This window comes from Stegodyphus dumicola, chromosome 6 (genome assembly GCF_044657685.1).
Source record: "Stegodyphus dumicola isolate Sdum_Otavi_A_Nest chromosome 6, ASM4465768v1".
Lineage (NCBI taxonomy): Eukaryota > Metazoa > Arthropoda > Arachnida > Araneae > Eresidae > Stegodyphus > Stegodyphus dumicola.
Window position 1 is genome coordinate 85,654,744 of NC_140773.1, and position 19,943 is coordinate 85,674,686.

General features: G+C 33.3%; 1 protein-coding gene across 4 annotated transcripts in view; it reads right to left on the reverse strand.

Annotated features, from left to right (window-relative positions):
• The window catches only part of LOC118198196 (uncharacterized), a 156,030-nt gene that overhangs the window by 62,806 nt on the left and 73,281 nt on the right, over positions 1-19,943 (reverse strand). For all 4 annotated transcript variants that reach the window (XM_085818631.1, XM_085818630.1, XM_085818629.1 and 1 more), the window contains 2 exons: positions 10,577-10,665; positions 4,675-4,790 (listed from right to left, as the gene is read on the reverse strand). In XM_085818631.1, coding sequence (XP_085674757.1) covers positions 4,675-4,790; positions 10,577-10,665 — 205 coding nt within the window. The remainder of the gene's footprint in view (positions 1-4,674; positions 4,791-10,576; positions 10,666-19,943) is intronic.

Consider the following 19,943-nt stretch of genomic DNA (forward strand, 5'->3'; position numbering starts at 1 on the left):
ACCAGTTTCATCAGCATTGTAAATTTGTTGAGATAACCTTTCTCTGTTAGTGAGTTCAATAAATTTATTCACAAATAGTTCAGCAGCTTCATTAATCAGCTGCCACGAGGCTGGCGACGAAAGACAAGTTGTTTCGCTAAATTTCATCTTACTTCTATTGCGCACTAACAACTAAGCCATAATTCTATTATTTTAGTTATTTATCACACTTACATCTATTTTTTGCACATGCTTAAGGCTTATCTGAGCCGTCAATATATCAATTCATGCATATACTTAAGGCTTATCGAGGGCCAGCGATAGATATATACTGCCTGATGCAATATCTGCGGGTCCTAAATTTTTCTAACAAGTGCCTAGTCTTTGGCTTATAAGTATCATTAAAAAAAAAATCTATTTTTAGCATATGGAAAAAAAAAAAAAAAATTGTTGAATGTTTTCTTGTCAACATTTTAGCGCAATTAACTTAAATCTACAATTACTGTCAAGCGCAATGTCAACAAAGAAGTTTACCTTACTCTTTGTTATTCAATTATTAACACACACACACAAAAAAAAAAAAAAAAATCTGAGTCATTGCTGCACGAGTCATTACAAAAGTTGCCATGCCCTGATAAACATGCGGAGATTAAAGCCAAATATAAAAAATAATGATTCACCAGGTTTAAGGGGGGGGGTGTCGGGGTAATAATATATTACTTGGTGTTCAACAATGGTTCTATGTAAAATGTTTCATTTTGAGATGTATGACAAGCAGATATGCAGCTATAGCATCAAATTATTGATCACACAAATTTATGCTAAAATGATTGTTTTTTTTAATAATGAGGTACTTTATTTAGCGGCAAAGAGAAGTTAAGAATCGAAGATCTCCGCATGTTTTATTATGGGGAAAAAAAATCATATGCGCATGCATAACATGTACAAAAAAAAGAAATCCTTAAAAAAAGGCTTTGAGGTCCCGATTTTATATCATTAAGAATATTGGATGTCCAGATCTTGGACTTTGTACTGTATAATGATAAACATGCACGTAATGCAATTGCAGAACATAATAACTTCAGCTACTTATTGAAAATGTACACACTATGTCCAGACACACACAAAACCAATAAAAGTCACATAAATAGAAGCTGTAAAACATTAGATCAATGAGAATTTTTAATGATTTAGGGAATTCAACTGAATCTTTTTAGGAAATCTTCACATTTAAAGCCTCTTGTTTATTTCTTGCTATATCAAATTACAGTCAAAAGTCGTTAATTCGGACACCCATAATTCGGAATGATCTATAATCCAGACCTGAAAACTAAAAACTTTCTGCGCATGCGCCGCGTTGACACATGCGCATAGGCGTTTACGCGTGCGCTAAGACCTTTTACGACTGCGCATATGAGCGTGCGCAAGTGCAGAATACGTTTTCGCGTGCGCGTTTTATGTATAATGGACGTATAAGCTAAAATTATCTAATTATCTATTTCAGTTAATGTTAATGATTGCGATGTTCCTTAATTTTCGAATTGGATCCGGCTTATTATTTTTTGCAGACTGTAAGAGCAATTTTATAAAAGTAAGCTTAAACTTTCGATTATATCAAATAAAATTTCCGATATATATTTGTTAATATGTAAAGGATCTAAAGCGAAAGTATGTTTTGAAATCCGAAATCTGTTTATCAATTTCACGCTGCTCGGCGGGGGGAACGCCGCGGCGAGCGCATAATGAATTGGAAGTTGATCTGTCAGCACTATCCTTATCTTCAGCGCAGATATTTTTATTTTATTTGGCTTATAATTCCTTACCAAATGTAGTATTTCATCTCGATATGCTCCGTCTTTGATATGATTTAAAACAAGTTCCTCGTCATTATAATTCGCTTCCGATAGCGAAGAAAAGTGACAGAGGTTATTGAAAACGAAAAAATTTCGATTGACAAATTAGTCGGTGTTCTTGACACAGCAATTATAGGACTTGAACAGCGGAACTTTGTAACTGAACAAGAAATTATGTCTGTTTAATAGAATTAAAGAGAAAGTATTATCACATGAAACGAAGCAAAACTTAAACAACTTACATTGAAAGAAATGTTTAATAAAGTAAACAAATAAATATTAAGCTTTTTCTTTTTGCAAATTTTGATACCCTTTAGATCATAATTGTTCTTTATTTCATAAATTACGGTTTCATATTTTTAATTTTAGAATTTCTGCATGCCATCTAACGAGATTTAAACTGATGATCTATAATCCGGAAAAATCAATAATCCGGAATCGCCGAAGTCCCGATGAGTTCGGATCAACGACTTTTGACTGTACTACCAAGATTAGTTAAGTGTATAACGATTAAGCCTGAAAGTGTGTTTACGACATTCAAGTTCAAATATATCACATAACTGTACTATAGCTATCACATTTGAAGAACTATACAAAGAGCTGGGAATTTCTGGGGGGTTTTTGAGCTGGATGGTACAAAGTCCAAATTGACCAAGTTCATTTTAAAATTCATAAGTCAGATTACAGAACAATTGACAAAATTAATTTGATGTAAAATGTATTAACACACTAGGTATCATTAATTAAGGAAAAATCACATAAATAATGATTACTCAAAAAATTACATGAAAAATGTAATGAAACTGAGCTACAGTATACAACACATAATATGGTACAAAATAACATGAAAAGAAATTAGCAGCCAATTATGGTGTTATATAAATTAGCATATGAATATATGAAACTAACAAATGTATATGAACAAATCAGATTTGTCAGTTTGATATAGGAAAATTACCTTCAGTGCGAAGTATGAGCTTCCCTAGAAACAAAACAGCACATACAGCAATATCAATTATGCGGTCTATCAATTCCATAGGAGTACAGTTATTGAGCTAGCCATTCTGCATGCTAAACTGTTTGCTGCGTAAGATAATCATCCATGATGCGAGTCCTGTAGAGTCTAACATTGTCATCCTATAGCAGGAAATCATCACCTATTGCCCCAGCATAAGGGCACACATAAGCATCAGAGGTATCATTTCTATATGCATCAGTATTCACAGTTCCATGCAGAAAGACATAGAGGTCTATACTTGATGTTTGATGAATTTAATTATGGCAAAGCATACGAAGGCTATCTGCCTATGGGAAGAGATGCCTTCGTGAAGGTCTTTCTAAAGGAAACTGGCTCGTATACATATTACACATGGGGAAAACCATGGAAACACCCACACAGTCAGTCTATTCGCTGAGATTCAAAATCTACTTAGAGAAATCTTTTATTTATCAAAGTAGTCTTAAATACTCTAAACGGATTCGATGTCTTTTGTTACTTAAAGCAGCTATATAGGCAACCTTGGACAAAAGCTCTTTGATCTCCAATGGGATTCACTTTCACCTACACAAGATTAAAAAGTTAGATAAGGTCTGCATTCTTCAATGTTTGCCAGTGCATGTCAACATCACAGGTAACGAGAATGCAGGTAAACTGGCAAAAGAGGCACAAAATCTCAATAATAATAATAATAATAATAATAATGTCACCCTCTCATACACAAATGTCATGGCCAAATACTGAAGGACCATTCAATTCAAATAAAGCACAAACTCCATAACATCCATGGAGATCGACTTTTAACTAAAACCTTAGCCAGGCTTAGAACTGGCCATCACAGAGGGTTGAAAATTGAAAGGAGAAGGTTGAAAAACCTACAAAAACTATGGTAACTGCCCAGACACAGAATTGACAACTGCACACATTTTTGATTGCCCAGCCATCCTTGCTGAATTGTTAAAAATTGGATTCTTGTTTAAGAAACCAAACCTCTACAATGATAACATTTTGCAGATTGTCAGGGCTGTCATCCATGGCACTATTTGAAAAGCCTTCATCAAAGACACAATAACAACTCTTAAAAATCATGAAAACCAAATTAATAATTAATGTACACACTATTGAAAGAATAAATTTACTCATATACCATATATTCACATAAAACAATAAAGGATGAAAGATTTGCTAAATCTTCACAAAAAGTTTTACTATGTCTATAGATTACAAAATGTTTATAAAATAAAAAAAAAAAAAAAAAATATTGCCTATAGATTACAAAACTCAGATCAAATAAAATTTAATAAAAATCATGCCTAGCAAATCACCAGGGGTGGGAGGATGAACTTTGCACTATTTAAATTTTATTAATTCAATAAATTTTATTTATTGCTGGGAAATATTTTCTTCAGTAAAGGCTAAAAATTAAAACCCCGAAGATTCTGTGATCTACAGGGTGAATGAGATGATGTGATGAGAAATAAGTCTTCCAGTAAAACTAGGGGAATTGGCAGCAATGTCATACTACAGGCTTACAATTAAAATTCCATGTAATTGTTTTTAACATGCAGCAATTTCATGCAACAATAATAATAAGCAATATCTGTATAATAAATATATAAAAATAAGCAATATTTGTATCTCTCTGCAATAACAACAACAACAAAACAAAAACAAAAAAAGTTAAATTAAGAAAACTATGTTATACGAAAAATTATGTACTTTCTCCTATAATAATTAACACTATGAAAGAATTAATAACTATGTTAAGATCATGGAAACCCTATCATACAGTACAAAAACAGCAAAAATACAAAATATCTGCATACAGAGAAAGGGTATTCCTACCTTAAATAATCTTTAGGATAAGGCGAAGAATAAAGCACTGATATTTCATATTTTCCAAATTGCAATAAAGATGGCTTACGAGATGTTGCATCAGAGTCAGACTTGGGTTTAATAACCTAAGAGGGAGACTTTTAATTTTTATACGAACATAATTAAAAGAAAAATAGCTAAAATTTTGATAAATAAGAACTGCTTAAACAATTAGAAAATTCTGATATTCATTGTCATAAGACTTAATTCTCTAAAAAGATGCCACAACTGTTTATGTGTAAAAATAATTATTACCACATCAAAAATAAAAGCACATTACTAGATCTTACATCATTACTACATTTGCATGCCTACTTCCTTTATTTACATACAATAACTTACTTAGATTTAAAAAATTATAAACACCAAAATCATAAACAATAAAACTCAATCAAACTGTACTTAAAATTGGTGGAAAAAACAATAATTAAAAAATTTAAAAACAAGTCAACTTTCATTTCCTAATAATTTCATTTTTTCGAAGTATATAAGAATTTTATTAATGAAAATTTATGATCTTGCCATAGTGCAAAATAGTAGATAATCAAATCTTTGATCAGGAATGGTTTTTATGTATTTAAGTTAATTGACTGATGAAAATAAAAATTTTCTTTACTCTTAAAAAACTAGCTGAAAGCAAATAAAATGGTAAAAGCAGAAATGCTAAAGGTATAGATTGTGAAAGAATTTTAGACTACTGTCTGAAATGAATTTCTGCCATGCTTTGAAAAAATTTCTCAGTAGCTAACCACTGATGATGATAATATTCCAAAGAGAGGATCTGAAATCGATAACTATTTACAGAATATAACAAGTTTTTGCAAATTGCATTCTTCAAAAATATTCATGCATTTAAAGTATAACATATAATTATGGCACAATAGTTTAATAAACTGTAATAAAATGAACTCTTCTTTAGTTATACATATACACTCAAGAGTCAAAACATTATGACCAGCCCTACATTTTGTGATGAACACGCCTGGATGACGTGGATGGCCCATGATCAGGTGGAAGTGGTATTTAACTGCTGGTGGAGAGTCTGAAGAATCATTCTTTCACTTAATTATGTGTGTAATGGGAAAGGCTGCGGATTTAAGCGACTTTGATAGAGGGCAGATTGTAATGGCTCGAAGGCTCGGAACAAGTATTTCCAAAACTGCACGACTCGTGGGTTGTTCGAGATCTACAGTTGTTAGTACGCATGAAAAGTGGATGAATCATGGTGAAACCAGCAGTAGACGACATGGTGTTGGACGTTCACATGCTATCAAAGAAAAAGGTCGTCGGAGACAGTGTCGCATGGTGAAGCAAAACCGGAGCCAGACAGTGGCTCAGCTGACAGCCGAATACAATGCAGAGCCAAGTAGAAAAGTATCGGAGAACACTGTTCAGCGGACACTGTTGAATATGGGGCTACGCAGCAAACGTCCCACTCGTGTGCCTTTGCTGACCAAGCGTCATCGTCAACTGCGCCTGCGCTGGGCCTCGGAACATCGCGACTGGTCCATGGATCAGTGGGAGAGTTGCCTGGTCAGATGAATCACGGTTTGTCATTCATCACGCCGATGGCCGTGTCAGGATACGCCGTCTTCCAGGCGAACAGTTGCTCCCTCAATGCACAGTAGGTCATACAAAGAACGGTGGTGGCGGTATTATGCTCTGGGGAACGTTCTCTTGGGCGTCTCTGGGACCCGTGTTTGTGGTAGAGCAGACCATGAATGCTACAGGGTATCTGAACATCATTGTGGACCAGTTGCACCCTTACATGGCCTCTGTTTTTCCACCTGGAAATGGAATGTTCCAACAGGACAACGACCCGTGCCACAAGATTACAATTGTGTTGGAGTGGTTCCAGGAACATGATGCCGATTTCCAGTTAATGTCCTGGCCGCCTAACTCACCTGATCTCAATCCAATAGAACACATTTGGGATGTCATGGGACGGCAGCTCAGAGGTCAAAGACCACCAATTCACATTATCTCGGATTTGCGTGACCGTTGCTACAACACCTGGTACAATTTGTCTCCGTCCATCTATCAAGGACTTGTGGCATCCATGCCAAGGCGGGTTGAAGCTGTGTTGCGCTCCAAAGGTGGCCCAACTCGTTATTGACAGGTGGTCATAACGTTTTGGCTCTTGAGTGTATAATACTTCTTATATCATTTAAATGAAATAAAGGTCTGAAGTTTTTAAATGCAGAATGCATTAAAAAGTAGCAAGAAAATTATTAAGATCATCAGATTTCATAACCTTAATTTCTTCTTTTCTGTTTATTAAATATTGACTGCAGCTTAAGTTTTATTTTTTTTAAATTTTATTTTATAGAATAAAATGCATTAAGAGTCTCATGGCTAAATAAGCACTTATATATTGTCACAAAATGCCCAGCCACAGTAAAATAGCTTACCCGCAAAGTGGGTTTGGGGTTGCCAGAAAATGGCAAGGACAGGCAGGGTTGCCAAATTGGTAACAAATTGGTGATATGCCATAGACAGAGTGAGAACATTCTAGAACCAATTACCTCACAATGTTCTCGAATGCCCGCCCGTAATGAGGAGCAGCAGTTTTATCTTGAGTGCATCATTGAGTTTTACCTTGAGTTTGTTGAGTTCCAAGAGCGATCGACCAAGTCAGGAGCTGTATTTAGTGTTTTGCCGTGAAGCTGTCTTAATCATTATAGCCTGAAGGCAGTGTTGCTGATTGTTTCAGTGTGTTTGTCATAGTTTTTTATGACTGTAAATGTGATTTTAGAATTATCCGGAGTAATAATGGTTAATAAATTGTGTTTTGATTCTTCATTAAATGTTGTCATCAATCACTCCAAATCCACAAGCCCACAGAAAAGCAACAACTGCCGTCAGAAGTGGCATTTGTGAGTGAATGCCAGTGACCCGCCTCCAGCAAAAAGGCATGGTGGAGGAAATAAAGTTGACAGACTTCTCAGCAGCTGCAAAAACCGGACTGGAAGAAATAAAAGCCAGGCAAGAAAAGCTACAAGAGAAATGGCAACAGATGGCAGTGGACCAAAAGAAGTTTAGAAGCAACATCGTGGAGTTTAGAGAGAAAACTGGAGCCAAACTAGAAGGTGTGGAAATGACAGAAGTGGCATCTGAAGAGTCAAAGGAATGAAGAAATGAAGGAAGTAGCTGAGGAAGTGTCTGAGAAAGATCAAGAAATGATGAATGAAACATGTAACGGGATTTATAAAAAAGAACAAAAACACGAAAAAGTAAAAGACAGGAAAGAAGCTTTTGATTCTCAAACGCTTGAAGTAGAAGTGGAAAAAAGTGAAAATGTGACCGTTAAGTTTGTAGAAACTGATAGTGAAGTTACGAAGTTGAAGTTAGCAAGTATTGAACCATCTGAAAATTCATGTGATGCAGAGATAGGAGAAGCTGATGTACAGCTTAAGCAGAGTGCTCCAGTATTGCAAGAAAATACAACACTTTTCAAACTAAATATGTGTTTCATAATACAATTTGTACAGACACAAACATGATTTTAAACCATTATACTTCTGTTTGTAAAGAAATGAATTCTATTTATAACTCTGATGGAAACATCAGAACTGGTTTCCATGAAATAGAGGTAAATAAGCATATAACAACTACTAAAAATACTGAGGTGAACTGTACACGTAATGCGAATAAACTACAGCTGACAGTTTCAGGTTATCCTGAGAATGAAAAATCTGAAAGGACTGACTCTTCAGACCGTGATATGCAAAACAGACATACATCTGAGGATTGCAGTGAAAAAGTATTTAACTTGGGTAAAACTTAATGAAAAGCCTGGAACTGAAATTCATTCTGAACTTTAATTTATACAGTTTAAAATTGTTATGTGGTTAATTTGTGTGTATAACTTGTAAACAGTTTAAATATTTGTTTCTTTCCTTATCTTATTTTATTTTGTTTTGTTTTATTACCTTTTGTCTGCATCGAATTTGGTTTGTGACCAAGGAATGTACAGCCAGGGACATGCAGTCCTTGGAAGGGGTCAGTGTTATGAAATGCCCAGTTGCGATAAGATAGCTACCCCATAAAGTGGATTTAGGGTTGCCAGATTTGGCAAGAAATCGTCCTTTGCAGACAAAATTGGCAATATGCCAAAGACAGACAGAGAACCTTCTCAAATTAATTCTTACTGGTTTACCCCAGAATGTTCTCGAAGGCAGGCCAAAAGCTATATAAAACCTGCCTGTAATGCAGAGTAGCAGTTTTTGTGAGTACATTATCAAGTGTACTTACGAGTTTTACCTTGAGCTCCAAAAGCGATTGACTGAGTCAATAACTGCATTCAGTGTTTGGCCGTGAAGCTGTCTTCACCGCTATAGCCTGATATCCTAAATGCTGCGTTGCTTATCATTTCAGTATGTTTGTCATAGGTTTTTGATGACTGTAAACATTATTTTGGAACTGTCCTAAGTAATACTGGCAAATAAATTGTGTTTTCATTCTTTATCAAGTGTTGTCATCAATCACTTCAAATTCATGAACTTGTAGAATGCAACAATATACAATCTAATTGAGATTTGAACTGCTTAATATTAGAAATCTAGATTACGTAATGGTTTTGGAACAAAAATCAGGCATTTGGAAAGAAGAGAATATCAAAATAACTTATTTCCCAATACAGTTATTTTATAAATGAAAATTACTGAGTCTTCTTTCTATATCTAACTATGAAGGGGGAGAAGTAATTTTATACAGTCAAAAGTCTTTAATCCGGACTCGTCAGGACTTCAGCGATTACGGATTATCAGTTTTTCCGGATTATAGATCATCAGTTTAAATCTGGTAAGATGGCATGCAGAAATTATAAAATTAAAAATATGAAACAGTAATTTATGAAATAAAGAGCAATTATGATCTAAAGGGTATCAAAATTTACAAAAAAAAAAAAAAAAGGTTAATATTTATTTGTTTACTTTATTAAATATTTCTTTCAACGCGTGCATGCGTAAAGCATACATTACGTGTAGTTGAAATTAAAAAATTGAAACCAGAAAACTATTTGATGTGTATTCGTGATATTCATAATGACAAGGAATTTGATTTAAATCATATCAAAGACGGAGTACATCGAGATGAAGTACTACATTTAGTAAGGAATTATAAGCCGAATAAAATAAAAACATCTGCCCTGAAGATAAGGATAGTGCTGACAGATCAAATTCCAGTTCATTGCGTGCCGCGTCGTCCCCCCCGAGCAGAGCAGCGTGAAATTGATAAACAGATTTCGGAATGGTTAGAGAATCAAAGGATATGCCTTTATCCATTCTTTTTGCAGCAATTCCACTTTTTGTTTGATGGACATCGAAACATGCTTTCGGTTTGTAGATCCTTTGGTAGCTTCAGAATCGGAAATTCTTTTTGACATAATCAAAAGTTCAAGAAAGTTAAAAAAAAAGTTCAAAGTTTATAAAATTGCTCTAACAGTCTGCAGAAAATAATAAGCCGCATCCAATTAGCAGATTAAGGAACAATGCAATCTGCAACATTAACTGAAATAGATAATTAGATAATTTTAGCTTAGCTTATACCGTCCATTATACATTAAACGTGCATGCGTAAACGTATTATGCGCATGCGTACATGCATATGCACATGCGTAAAGGTATTATGAGCATGCGTTGATGCATGTGCAGAAAGTTTGTAGCTTTGAGGTCCGGATTATAGATCATTCCGGATTAAAGACTTTTGACTGTATAAGATAATCTTAACACAAATCTCATTTCTGATTTTCTTATAAAATCTTTTTTCACATCTAGTTATTGCAAAATTCTTATCTGTACATTTTCACAAAGCTACACTTTGTTAGATTAAGACATGCATTTTCAAGACCAATAAGATAAAACCGACTTACTAATTCAGCAATTTCTTGAGCTTTTTTGAATAATAATACATCATCCTCTGTTACAGAAAATGCTAAATTTTCACTGTCCTTCTCATTTTCTGCAAGATACACAGAAATGAAATTTAAGCTTTAAAATATGCCATCAAATCATAATGTCACAAATATATCAGCTTCTGATTTAAACCTTAAGGTGCCGTAAGTGAAATTAATGGACTTGGTCAACAGCACAGCACTGCTTAGATTAAAGCACATATACATATACTCTAATTTATATTTGAACTAATTAATGCAAGTAATGCAGATTATGCATTAAAAAGTATCGAATAATTTTAAGTGCATACGACAACGTCTCTGAGTTAATGGGTAATAACAGATCACAAAGATAATACATGGCATCTAAAGGGTTACATATGTAAATCAGTCAAAAGTTAACATACACAGTGAACAATCAGTTAATTGCATAAAAATACATATCCCCCCTTTTTTTTTTTTTTAATTCTTGATATACATACTTTAAACTAACACAACAAAACACAAAAAAGAACCAAAAATCTATCCCCTTTACATAATAATAAAGAAGAAAACTTGTAGACACTATTAGGCTTTTCACAGAAAGAAAATCCAATTGGTACTACAATCAAGGATCTTTCAATTGTCAGTAGCACATACTAATCACATTAACCATGATCTCTTCCCCAGTTAAAGGGTAACTAGAGAGGAGCAAGGTCCAGATGACTAAATCCATGTAGTGACGAGTTATCACTTACAATATTCAGACATCACGGCAGATAGTTTCAAGCTTTCTAGAGCAGTACACATAAAAAATAAGCTGCTGTCACTAGCAAATGAGCAGTGTGTCTTCCAACTGCAAACTGAATGAGGTAGCCACTTGCATCATGAAAGCTCACAAGGGTGACTGCCTACTTACTAACGTTTCTTTTAAATGTTTACACTGTAACTTGAAAATATGTATTATATGCTTGCATATAATGCATATTTTCAAGCTGCAGTGTAACATTTATATTTCATGTTATTAAAGTTCTTCATCAATACCTCAAAGAATTTTAATAACATGAAGCATAAACTTACCTTAGTTTGTGAATTTCACACTTAACACTTTTTTTCTTTTTTTTTAATTGGACAACAACTACAAAAAAGACGATATCATTTACAGAAAATAGAAAACTGACTTACCTCAAACTGCTTGCCCTTGTGTAATTACTCATAAATATATTTTGCAGATAATCAAGGAAGGGGAAAAAATACTTTTATCTTCATTTGCCAAAAAAGGAAGGAAAGGAAAAACTACTTTCAACTTGGGATTATCAGCATTAAATGAATTATTTTCTAACAAAGCTTTTGCCATACGCTAAAAAACTTCTGATGCAATTCTTAGTAATTGGAAGAGAAAGTCTGCAAATTAAAAATATTTTCTGATTCCAGTTTTATACCTGAAGCCTCATGAATTGTACTAGTATAATGTAAAATTAATGGAAACTGATGTTTTGAACAATAAGAAATATTTATTCCTAAGCTACACATATGTTTAAAAAAAAAAAAAAAAAAAAAAAAAAAAAAAAAAAAAAAAAAAAAGGAAAAAAAGAAAAAAGAAAAAAAAAGGAAGTGTAAAGTTTATGGCAAATAGATTGATGTTTTGAACAATAAGAAATATTTATTCTTAAGCTACACATAGGTTTTTTTAAAAAAAAGAGGAAGTGTAAAGTTTATGGCAAATAGATAGACATTACTTTCTATTTGCATATTATATGGCACGTGAGGTGGAGATTATACTAGACAACACTCAGGAGAAAAAAAAAAAAAAAAAAAAAAAAAAAAAAAAAAAAAAAACCTCTTATTCATATTTCTTTCCCATGTGGTTGGTTAATATTAGGTATTATAGCGTACAGATTGTCACCATTTCCTATTTTGATAGGATGTGATTTTTGCTTTCTTTTGCATAAGGAAAACAACTTTTTCCAGCTGTAAATAACATACAAATGTGAAGAAAATTTACAAAAATTTTAGTACTTTTTTAAAGCATAGCATTTTTTCTTCCTTTAAAAATTAAATATTTTGAAAGCAAACAACATTAGTTGAGCAATAACTAACGTGACCAGACGTCCTGTTTTGAACGGGACTGTCCCTTTTTACAATTACGAGTCCCGGTGTTCCCCAAATGGATTATGAGACGTTAAATTGTCCCGGTTTCAGAAATCACACGAAAATTTGAGTAGCAGACAGGCGGCCACTGCCCTGCACGCCGCCGCAATGTGACGCGCGTACCAACTGGACGCGAGCTAGTGGTGTGCAAGAGCGAGACCATGTCATCGCCGACGCAACGACAGCCGAGAGTGACCAAGCTGTCATATCGCTCGTGTTTTGTTGACTTATTGACTATTGTTTGACAAAATTTTCATTTGCCCACTTCTCACTATTTGTTTTGTTTTTGTTTGATGCTCGTGTAGTAAATAATTAAAACTTCTTTTGCTTTGGAATCACAAGTTAAAATGCCGAAACGCAAGTGTTCGTTCAATGTTAGCTTAGAAGAAAAATATCCGTTTATCAAGCAAATAAATACTCCATCAGATGTCAGATGTGAAAAGTACAGAATTTAGTGTTTCCCACAGTGGTGATATTGAACAGCATTTCAATATCACCGCTACCACTGAGTCTTTATGTTTGTCACCGCAAAGTCTGACAAACATAAAAATGGCGATCGTGCTGCCGCTTCGAGTTCTTTATTGTTAAGCTTTTTCAAGAAATCAGATGCGCCAACTTTGAAGGACTTGGATATCGCCGCGGCAGAAGGCGTCTGGGCTTATCACACGATACAAGAAAAAAACTGTTTTCATTCTAATGATTGTGCATCGAAATTGATTCAATCATGTTTTAATCCCAAATTTACATGCACACGCACAAAATCAGAAACTATTGTAGTAAATGTTTTGATGCCTACAACAATGAAAGAATTAAAAGATGACCTTAATAAGTGCAATTGTATTACAATACTAAACAGCGCGTCAAACCATGGTAACAAGAAAATACAGTCAAAAGTCGTTAATCCGGACTCGTCGGGACTTCGTCGATTCCGGATTATCGATTTTTCCGGATTATAGATCATCAGTTTAAATCTCGTTAGATGGCATGCAGAAATTCTAAAATTAAAAATATGAAACCGTAATTTATGAAATAAAGAACAATTATGATCTAAAGGGTATCAAAATTTGCAAAAAGAAAAAGCTTAATATTTATTTGTTTACTTTATTAAACATTTCTTTCAATGTAAGTTGTTTAAGTTTTGCTTCATTTCATGTGATAATACTTTCTCTTTAATTCTATTAAACAGACATAATTTCTTGTTCAGTTACAAAGTTCCGCTGTTCAAGTCCTATAATTGCTGTGTCAAGAACACCGACTAATTTGTCAATTGAAATTTTTTTGTTTTCAATAACCTCTGTCACTTTTCTTCGCTATCGGAAGCGAATTATAATGACGAGGAACTTGTTTTAAATCATATCAAAGACAAAGGATATCGAGATGAAATACTACATTTGGTAAGGAATTATAAGCCAAATAAAATAAAAACATCTGCGCTGAAGATATGGATAGTGCTGACAGATCAACTTCCAATTCATTATGCGCTCGCCGCGGCGTTCCACCCGCCGAGCAGCGTGAAATTGATAAACAGATTTTGGATTTCAAAACATACTTTCGCTTTAGATCCTTTACATATTAACAAATATATATCGGAAATTCTATTTGATATAATCGAAAGTTTAAGCTTACTTTTATAAAATTGCTCTTACAGTCTGCAAAAAATAATAAGCCGGATCCAATTCAAAAATTAAGGAACATCGCAATCATTAACATTAACTGAAATAGATAATTAGATAATTTTAGCTTATACGTCCATTATACATAAAACGCGCACGCAAAAACGTATTCTGCACTTGCGCACGCTCATATGCGCAGTCGTAAAAGGTCTTAGCGCACGCGTAAACGCCTATGCGCATGTGTCAACGCGGCGCATGCGCAGAAAGTTTTTAGTTTTCAGGTCCGGATTATAGATCATTCCGAATTAACGACTTTTGACTGTATACCCCATTGTAGTGCGCTTTTTTCAACCTTACATAGGTGTGCAAGTAAAAATTTTAGATTTCTAAGACCAACCTGGTGAAACTCCTGACATCATTGTCAATTATTTAAACCAAGTATTGACAGATAATAATTTGACAGCAAAAGTCGTAGCCAACGCCAACATCAATTTCGGAGGAGAGGTTAGGCGAGGAACTAACAATGTATTAACGAAATTACAATCATCTCTGAAAAAAGAATTAATAGTTATTTGTGTGTGTGTGATTACTGCAGAGCCTCGAGGGCTATCTGCCTAAGAGGAGGGGTGCCTTTGTGGAGGACTTTCTAAGGAAAACTGGCTCGTATACACGTTACACATGGGGAAAACCACGAAAACGCCCATGCAGCCAGCAAGTTTGTGGAATTCGAACCTCGGACCGAACTACCAGTGTTCAGCGACTTTACCGCTCAGCCGCTGGTTGGCTTTTAATAGGTATTGGATGTGAAGCCCATGTAATTCCTAATGCAATAAAATCTGCTACAGATGGGTTACCTAGAGTTTTGTGCCAAAACTGAAACGGAATATCAACAAATGCTCGGCTATAGTAAAACCAGATGGCTTGCTCTTATGCCTGCTTTGGAGAGGGTTTTAAAATTGTATCAGCCATTAAAAAGCTACTTTTTGAGTATTGAAAAATGTCCCATTACTAAAAAACTTTTTTTGAAGATCCCACATCCGAATTGTGGTTTTATTTTTTACACACTCAGTCAGCAAGTTTTTATCAAGCTGTCTTAAAACTTGAAGGTCAGACTGTATCGGCAATTGAAGCTTCAAAAGAAATCAATCAATTAAAAGACAATTTAACTCAGAAACAGAGCAATCAGTTTCTTCCATTTATGGTACGTCAATTAATGTTAAAATTGAAAGATAGTGGTACTGATATTGATGAAGAATTTGTGAAAAGGACGGATACAGAATTTTATAAAACAAGCCATGAATATATGGAGCAGTGGACTTGCTTTCTTACCAAAGAAATAGAGATATTTTATTGAGCAGATTTAAAAAAGGTCCCCGCATGGGAAGACATTAAAAAATCTCTGGATGCATTAATTGAAAAGCAATATATTGACTATAATAAATATACTGAAGTTTTTGACAAATTTTCATTAATTTCTAATTACATTACATTGCAAAAAATAACGGAATGGAATAACTTAAATGTTTCCATGGAAACCCGTTGGGTGGAAGTTCAAAGAATTTTGCGCCAACAATCTTCAGCATGAAGACTTTTCTATTGTAATTGAATATATTTTATGTTTGCCTGCTACAAATGCTCCAGTAGAAAGAGTATTTTCTATTATGAACAAATTGTGGACATCTGAGAAAACCCAGTTACAAATTTCAGTTCTAAAGGCGATGTTGATAATTAAGGTGAACATAAAAAAAAAAAAAACGTGCCAAGAGTTTTATTCTTACTTGAAATCATCACCAGCTATATTAAAACAAATTTGTTCTTCTGATAAATATAAATATAACTAAACATTTTGGGTACCTATATTTTGTGATTCGTAACTTTTAAGCCAACTAACTTTTTTTGAATAAATAACTTTAAAAAAGTGTTGTTTTTTCGTTGACTACCTATAATTTGACCTAAATAAACCAATGTCCCGTTTTGAGTCAAAAAATAAATGGTCACATTACCAATAACATAAAACTGACCGAAAAATTCAGTAATTTCTTGAGTTTTTTTTAATAATAATACATCATCATATATAATATTCATATTTTTATGATACATACTGAAAATTTAAATATCACAACACACTACCCTGCAACAATTTTATCCTTGATTATCTTAAATCCTTACTTTCTTTTTCAACAGAAGGATTTCTTGTTCCTTTAGACTAAGAATATAAAATGTGCTTTTTATGGGATAAAAAAACCTCTGTTTTGAAGTAATGAAAAACAAATAATAACTGATGAAACTCTTTTTGTAATGGCAATCAGAAAATATGTAACATCTTATACTATTTGCTACAATGTTGCGAACTGCACAAAATTATATAAACTTTGATAAAATAATTATCCAACCCTATAGCTACAAAAAATATATGTTTTATGACTATTAATATACAGAAATACAACTGAGTAAAAAAAAAGTTTTCATATGAGCATAATTAGTCATATACATATTCATGCTCTTGTTAAAAAAAAAAATCACATTAATTTTTTTAACAGAAGAATTTGAACCACTAGTATGTAAATTAACAAAGGCTTTATATATGTTTAATTTAAGCAGATTTCTTTTTTCTATGTATATATGAATGAAAGATCTCATTAACCTCACTGAAACCTGAATTACTTCATTTTTAAGCAGCTTTTCAATCTAAATCATCACTGGGTGCTATACTAACAACAAAATGAATACTGCTTGATTCACAATAAAATCACAAAAGAATGTATTTACTGTATCTTTATAACAATCGTTTTTCTATACAGTTGCAAAATATAATTCAACATTAATACTTGACTAAATCACAATATCATTTTATGTAAGAAGAAAAAAACTTTGCTATCATTTTTTAAAGAGGGGCTAAAACTGCAGGAAGTTAAAAAGAGATGCATAATAAAATACCTCAAACCAGAAAACATCTCAATATAATCTGTACCATTTTTGTATCATACTATAGCTGACAACAATTTAAATGAAAATTATATTTTAAGCCTGCATTTGAGATAAATCTGGGCTTCAAAGCTTTATATTTCAATTAATGATAAAAATGTACTTATTTAATTATTCATATCTACATCTTATAGTACATGTTCATTTTACTGTAGTGCATTTTCATTCTACTTAATGTATCTTTCCAAATATAGGAAAACGTAATGAAACTTACAGACAGATATCCTATTCTTATTAGTAGTCAAATAAAACTTCTTTCGTAAAAAATAGAAAGTGATTTTCAAAACTTGAATACACAAAGTGCTTTCAAAATATTGAATTTTTCATAACACTGTACCTTAAATTTTATTCAGCATCCAATGTTTTAAAGGTAAAAAAAATAATAAACACTTACATATTATTGCAACCACCTTAGCAGAAGTTATCAGACAATTAAAATGTGCTACACTCTATTAACCATGTGCATAACCCTTCTTCAGGCACCCATGCTTATAACAATCTTCCAGGCAATCAGCATCGCCATTTCTTTGCACATTCTTTTTGTTGTATTCCAAATTCCAATGGTTTTTATTGACAAATCATGGCACTTTTTGCCTTCAATGCAATTTTAAAATACATGCTTGGGATTTGCCAGCAAAAGAAGATACTGTCAAAAAATGTCTGCAGGTAATTTGCATTTTGCCACCAAACTCCTAAATTGAACAATGTCGAGGTTGTGTGCGATTTCAAGTTTGTGCAATTCTCTCTCTCTCTTTTTTCTTTTTTTTTTTTAAAGCAAAATCAGATCACTGTGTACATGAGAAGAACAGGGGAAGGAAAATTACGAGGAATTTCGTGAAAAACGTAAGGATTTTAATTTTTTAATGCATCATATAAGCTTTATTTAGTAAAAAACACATTTTAAATTGCTAAAGTGTGTTTTTGTTTGAGATGTGGAAAATGTTCGCTGATTTAATGATAATTTTATAGTTTGCGAATCTTTTTAAAAATACCGTGAAAATTGTCAGTTTGCCCCCAATATGTAACATTTTCACCTTTAAAAAACTGCCAAGTAGTGCCAAGGTGGGTGCATTAATAGATGAGTACCAAATAATCTTGGTTTACACGTAAAAACCACGTTAAAACATTACTAAGGTCAGAACTTTCAAAGGTAAGTGTTTGCTTTGTCAGCTGGAATCCAAATAAAATACTTAAGCAAAGTTCATCTTTCTGCAAACTCCTTTCTACAAAAAGATAATAGATACCCACTTTGCTGGAAAACTTAACAATCAAATTAATGAAAAAATTTTTTTTAAGTGTTGCTAAACATACAGCAACCTAAAAGAAATACATTCAGTAGAACGTTATTCCCCTATTATCTGAGATACATTCTATTATTACCTGATAACCACATACACTCATTCAGTACTAAAAAAACTTGCTAATCTGATACACATTATCCGAGATACATTCCACTCTTCTAAACATACCCAATCAGTATTCAAAAAAACTTGCTATAGCAAGTTTTTGAACCCCATTCATGTTACCTCAACCTCATTTATGTGAAGATGGTTAAGAATGAGCAAATTCAATGCTAGCACAATAAATATATCGGATGTATATACCGATATATTTAGAAATATGAAGTATATGAAGAAAGAAATACTGCCAAGAATAAGAAAGATATTTATGAACTCTATCAATTGATCAGTACAGTAAAGAAACTAACACAAATCTTGGTAAAATACTCAAACATCCAAATTTGGTAACTGAACAGGAAAAAGCTAAATCATTTATATATATCACAGAATAAAAGTAGCTTTACAGAAGCTATAGATAATCACCACCAGGTCATGTTGCAGACCTTTCTTTTAACCTTCCATATGTCTGAATATCAATTCATAAAAGTACAGAAATCCTACAAGAAACAGTAATAAAAAAACTGAATTTGGTCAAACTATTCATTTGGGTTACAGATCGTGAAGCAGTGGGCCACCTGTGAAAGTTCTGACCTCAATAATGCTTTAACATGATTTTTAGGATGCAAACCAAGACTATTTTATTTTGTTTTGATTTCAAATGAAGCCTTTTTATTCTTTAATATGTTTTAAAGGCCCATCATTAACTGAGTTGCAATAGCTGTTGATTGGTTTAGTTTATTATAGCGAAGTACACTAGGGCTATCTGCCTAAGGGGTGGGATGCCTTCGTGAAAGACTTTAAAGGAAACTGGCTAGTATGTGTATTACATACCAGGAGAACTACAAAAATGCCCATGCAGCTAGCCCGTTCGACAGAATTCGAACCCAGGTCAGAACTATTAGTGTTCAGCGATTTTACCATTCAGCCGCTGGTGACTGCAATAGCTGTTGAACATCAATGGTCCCTTCAGTTCTTAATTGTAGAATGGGATGGTTGCATGGGTTTTGTAAAATTTTACCCACATACATGTACCTTAAGCGTGTGCAAGAAATAGACATAAGTATAATAAATAACTAAAATAATACAGTTCAGGCTTAATTGTCTCAGTGCACTATAGAAGCAAGACAAAATTTAGCTGAACAACTCGACTTTTGTTGCCAATTTCATGATAGCTGATACTGAACTATTAGCAGATAAATTATTGAACTCACCAATAGT